Source organism: Pyxicephalus adspersus, chromosome 4, assembly GCF_032062135.1.
Source record: "Pyxicephalus adspersus chromosome 4, UCB_Pads_2.0, whole genome shotgun sequence".
In the NCBI taxonomy this organism is placed as follows: domain Eukaryota; kingdom Metazoa; phylum Chordata; class Amphibia; order Anura; family Pyxicephalidae; genus Pyxicephalus; species Pyxicephalus adspersus.
Window position 1 is genome coordinate 146,730,901 of NC_092861.1, and position 6,000 is coordinate 146,736,900.

A 6,000-nucleotide genomic window follows, 5' to 3' on the forward strand; every position below is an offset into this window, starting at 1 on the left:
GGAGGCGGCAATTAGTGCTTCAGTACCACTCACCGTCACCCACTGTCATATCTGCACATGCTGGTTCTTTACCAATGCGAGTTACTGGGTCGCTGGCAAGGTACCAGCCACCAGGAGTGGTGCGGCACAATTTGATCCCTTCCATAACCTCTTACCTTTATCCTTCATAAGAGTTGACTTTATTGCATTATCCACATCCTGAGATTCGGATTTCCCCTTTTGGGATTTCCTTCCTTTACGTTTCTTCTTCTCACTCTCCAGTAAAGAAACATCTATAAACTTCTATAAGACACAGAACATTGCTAAGATTAATAAAGTAAAAAAATTTTTTAAAAAGTGTGTTATTACTAATAATAAAAAGTATTTATATAGCGCCAACATATTACGCAGCACTGTACAATAGATAGGATGTTGCCACTATTATTAGAGATCATCTGTTCTTTCTTGTATTCCAGAAACAGTGAAGATAAGTCTAAAAATAATGGAAAGTGGAGGTAAAAATCTGCAAACCATATATTTAAAGCTGAATCCTGGGCAGAAATAATAAGCAATAATGTAGCTTTGTAACCAATATTACACTTTTAAATGTGTTTTAAATGCAAGCAGTGTAAATACCGGACTTGATAAAAGCATTGAGCAGTCCCAGTATATCAGAGCTATAGATGAAGAAGTAGTACAATACGCCAATCAGCTCATGTGCTAGCAACAAGGATGCCGACAGAAGAGATCAGAGGGATAAAGCAATTGCTGTGCTGTTTATTGTGTGTCTTATTTCACTTCCCATTTACAGACAGGGTTCAGAGGAAATGGCTTGAATAATGCTGGCCATCAGACTAAGGGGATATAGTGGTGAACAATACACACGGTAAGGGAGAGCTCTCTCCATCATTCCTCCATTCATCACCTTTCCTTTGTGTGTCTACCACTGCATTTACTAAAACTAAAGTGAGGATAATTCCAAAGTTTAGGTTTTGATACCAGAACAGGTGGAGATGATACATTTCCCAAAAGGTACACCCTGTGATTTCCTGATTGCTTTGACCTACAATATTTACTGTAAGTAAACCTCTGCTCATGGATCATTTTATCCGTTTAAACTGTCTAGATTTATTAGATGGTACATTAATGGTACATAAAAGCATTAGGATATATAGTAGAACCAATAAAGACAGGATACCGACCTCTTCATCACCAGCCTTCTGCTCTTTCTCCCCATCATCACATAGATCTATGAAGATGTTCTTTTCTACAGCCCTGCTAGGGGTTTTGTCAATGAACCATCCAGCTTCTGGGGCTCTGGGATTCCCTGTTGTGTCTGCTTGTGCAGCGGACCTGGAAGGTGCAGGTGTGCTGGTTTCTGGGATCTGAATTTTGGAAGGTGTATCTAAATCTGGGTTTCCTTTCCGGTACAAGGACATCAGAGAGGAGTTCATGTGATTTGAGGACTGATAAAAAAAAAATACATTCAGAATATTAAATTATAACACAGTATATATATAGTGCCAACATATTACCCAGCGCTTTACAAGTCCATAGTCATGTCACTAACTGTCCCTCAAAGGAGCTCACAATCTAATGTCCCTACCATAATCATATGTCTTTAACACAGTCTGAGGTCAATTTTTTAGGGGAAGCTAATTAGTCTAACTGCATGTTTCTCAGGAAGTGGAATATGTGAGGAAACCCACGCAAACACAGGGAGAACCTGCAAACTCCATGCAGATAGTGTCCTGGCTGAGATTTGAACCTGGGAGCCAGCGCTGCAAAGGCCAGAGTGCTAACCACTGAGCCACTGTGCTGTCCCCAGCAGCATATATCATTGTTCTTTTTTTTTTCCATATAATAAAAGTAGGCATAAGGCTTTAGAGATATGCAGAGATACTCCAGCACAGCATTGGTTCTAATGCACATTATACAGCATGGATGTAATGTTGGACAACAAGGACCTCTGCTGGTGACATGTGGAAGCAAAGCCAGAGAGCGAGGCTAATTTTTCAGAACTATTGGACATTACCACCAACCCAATTGCATGTGATATGTCCAGGGTAGGCACAGAAACTTGTATTATTGAACTGCAGACTTTAGGGCTTTGTGACTGTGCAAGTTTTTAGTTAGGCCACAAAAAAAAAAAAAAATGTGGTTTAGGGTAAGTTTAGCAAAAACACACACACTATCCCCTTCCCTTTGCACATCCACACTGCATTTACCTAAAGAAGTGGCAAATCTTATCACTCTGAAATCTGTCTTGGGGCTGGTACAGAGTTAGAGTTTATATAAACCAAATCACTTTAATCTCATATAAACTTTAACACCTGAAAAAAATCCTATTTTCTTTTCATAATATATAGCTTTAGTTAACATGTTTCATGGTTATTCTGCTATAAAAGTTCAATGTTGGGTCAATTCCTGTTATGGGGTTGCAATGCTCTATTTCTATCTGAAACCTGCTTAGGCTTGTCACCTAGGCTCCTGATAATGACTACAAGCGGCCAAATAAATACACATTGCATGGGCATGGTTGACTATCCGGAAACTCATTTGAGAGAAATGTCATGAAGCTATTGCTAGAGTTCATGTAGACAGGAAGGGGCTGTAATGAGGCTGAAGCAACCAATTATTATTATTATTATTATTAATAAACAGGATTTATATAGCAGCAACATATGCAGTGCCGTACATTAAATAGGGGTTGCAAATGACAGACAAGGAGAGGACCCTGTTCAGAAGAGCTTACAATCTAGAGCCAATGACAGATCTCTAACAGTGGCAGCAGTTTATTTTAAAGAAACTTGTGCAGGATTATTATTATTACACTATCCCTCTACTCTTCCACTTACTGGCTGGTCCGCATAGTCATCAGTATCTGTCGAATCATCGGATGAATTTTGAGGCTCCCTGTATAAAAGAAAGTTGCTCATATAAATCAATGTGCTCATTACCAAAAAAAATGCATACTGATCAAAACAAAATAGTAGATGAACAGGAATGTCATGACTATGGAAAGGATATCAGAGGCAATGCAGAAAAACAATGGTGGCTGCTAGGATTGCTGGGGGCCTTTTGGTTTAAGTTGCTTATGTATAGTATGTGCTGCTTGAAATGAACCTGAACAGTATGGTTTCTCAGGGGGGTCCTTTGCCTGGCTTGCACATACATATTGTGAGCCATCCAGGATGGCATTCCACCATACAGAACTTTCAAAGAACTTTTTGTAAGTGCAATAATACATTTTGGTAATGTTCTAGGTCTGTGCACTTTATCTCCTTTCTTGTACCTCTGCTCATGTTTGGGAGGAGCATGCTATGAGGAAGACAACTGTATGTGTTGCTGCTCTTTCATTATCCAATCTCCAGGCTATAAATCTTGACTGCATTACAAAGAACTTACCGTATTTTTCGGACCATAAGACGCACTTTTTTTCCTCCTAAAGTGGGGGGAAAATCAGGGTGCGTCTTATGGTCCGAATGCAGAGGTACAGGGGCATATTTTTTTACTTACCTGTGTCCCCGCCGGTCCTCTGTCTGTTTTCCTCCTCTTCATGGGCGGGCACAAGTGCCGCACGCTGGATCTCAGGGGAAATCAAATGAATTTTTTTTTCTTGTTTTCCCGTGCGGAAAACCTGGTGCGTCCTATAGTCCGGAGCGTCTAATGGTCCGAAAAATACGGTAGGTCAATGACCTGGCTGTGTCAATCTCAGGACTGTCTGGACGAGCAAAAACTAGTTTACAGCTAAAACAGGCTATTTCAAAGGGGTGTTTAGCTTGATGCCTGGACTTGAGCTTTTAAATGGATATGTAGAGCCTAAATATGATAGCTTTTGATACAGAATGGAAGGGTTAGAAGCCCCATCGGATTTACATTGTGGCTTGTGCCTTGGGTCGGGGGTGGGGGGTAGACCCCCGACTATAGGTCTCAGTGACAATTTTTCACAACATAACAGAACAGGTGATGGTAAAAGGACACCTGGTTTAATGACAGCTGTCTATTATTGTACAGTATTTATATAGCGCTAACATATTACGCAGCACTGTACATTAAATAGGGGTTGCAAATGATAGACAGATACCGAAAGTGACACAGGAGGAGAATTTTCTACACTTTAGAAAGGTTTCCTCTTACTGACATCTCCAAAATATAACCTAGACCACAAAATAAAACCAACAAAGGGTTACAAATTTGCTCTATTCTATGCAAAATGTAAAAAAAAGGGATGACAAAGCAATGAATTTATTGTATCGAGGACTAATATTCTATATTCTAGAACAGTGCTCACCCATCAGCTCCCTTCCTTGCCCGCTTAGCCAAATGTTCCCCTTCCATGCCCTCGATATCCTCATTCTCTTCGCAGATAACTTTGAACACTGAAAAGAAGCAGAATTGATGAAATATATAAAAAAAAATAATCAAACACAGACAAGGCAGTAAAATGTTTTTATGTTGTATAAAAAAGCTCACCTTTCTCTACCTGGATTCTAAAGGCGTTCCGTTTTCTTCTCCCATACTCAGCACTGAAAGTAGAAACACAGCTTTTATATCATGAACTTGTTTTTACATTACTGTACATTCACAAGGTTCTGGGAGGAGCAATGAGTGGAAACGTGTGAAGTAAAGGGGAGGACCAATGTTCCAAAACAATGCTTTGCCAACTAATAGTGCCAGATTGGGGAAGCTTAGTTACTTATAACTAAGTAACCCCCATAGTAGAATAAATCACAACTGTGCATTCAGTGAGAGGTTTTTTTAAGGTTTTTCTTTTTACCCAAGAGACTCCAAACCATAGTTGGAGGCTGTTACAGCTTATGCAGGGAACAGCCAATTCCTAATTCTAAAAAGTTAATACACAAGAGTTGTGTATTAGCATGGTAGCTCAGTGGTTAGCACTGCATTATCTGCATGGAGTTTGCAGGCTCTCCCCGTTTGCGTGGGTTTCCTCCCACATTCCAAAAAACATGCAGTTAGGTTAATTGGCTTCCCCCAAATTGACCTTAGACTGTGGTAATGATATATGACTATGGTAGGGACATTCGATTGTGAGCACCATTGAGGGACAGCTAGTGACATGACTATGGACTTTGCACATTGCTGCGTACGATTATATATATATTTAAATACTGTGTAGTAACAATAATAATATTTTCTAAACCTCACTTTGGGATTAAGACACTCCTACTGCAAGACCAATCTCAGCTTTTAGCTTTTTGTATGTAATATTCATTATAAAGTTGTATTTCAAGTGAATAAACTGCCCCAAGGTGAATCTAAAGCCAGTTTGTGACATTTTTTCTCATTTTGACTTAGGAAAAGCATATAGGCATTTATTGCTGTGTGTCCCCCAACTAGAATGAGCCACCCTTTTCCTGCTGGCCAGTGTAACTGTGGCAAAAAGTTATAGAACACAACTCTTATTTACAGTTACCACTAGAATAAAGATGGAGGAGAGATCTTCTAATGGGGCTACACATAAGACTTTTGTGTGAAAAGATCCTTTCCAACGACAAAAGACTTGAAGATACCTGAATGAGTGTTGTACATGTACAGCGCCGCTCTGCTCCATGGAGGGGGAAGGGGGAGAACGACAGAGCAGCACCCCACTGTGCTTTCTCCCCTTCACTTACATTGTGGTCATTTTTGGATCTGCCAGGACAGATCCATGAATGACAATGGACGGCCAATGTACACACGCCAGATTCTTGTCCGATATCAGCCCTGAGGCGATTATCACACGAGAATCATCTGACGTGTGTACGTAGCCTTATTCAGGGAACAAGATGTGATTTTTCTACGTCATTCTGCGTTTATTGGAGTAGATGACAATATATTTGTGATACAAACAGCAACGATTGTTTGTTTTATTTATTGAATTCAATAATATTTACTAAAGTCAATGATACCTGTAGGTTTTCTGCAGATCAGCAGCTACAGCTGCAATATCCACGTATCCTCCACAACGATTACTGCTCAAATACTGCAACACAAGAACAGGATAGTCAAAGGATTTGT

The 6,000-nt window shown here is 40.0% G+C and overlaps 1 protein-coding gene across 1 annotated transcript in view; it reads right to left on the reverse strand.

Moving 5' to 3' along the window:
• The window catches only part of NVL (nuclear VCP like), a 41,557-nt gene that overhangs the window by 34,409 nt on the left and 1,148 nt on the right, over positions 1–6,000 (reverse strand). The window contains exons 2-7 of the mRNA XM_072409909.1: positions 5,892–5,965; positions 4,456–4,508; positions 4,274–4,361; positions 2,838–2,895; positions 1,182–1,445; positions 156–282 (exon numbers count right to left, since the gene is read on the reverse strand). Of these exons, the coding sequence (XP_072266010.1) occupies positions 156–282; positions 1,182–1,445; positions 2,838–2,895; positions 4,274–4,361; positions 4,456–4,508; positions 5,892–5,965 (664 nt within the window). The remainder of the gene's footprint in view (positions 1–155; positions 283–1,181; positions 1,446–2,837; positions 2,896–4,273; positions 4,362–4,455; positions 4,509–5,891; positions 5,966–6,000) is intronic.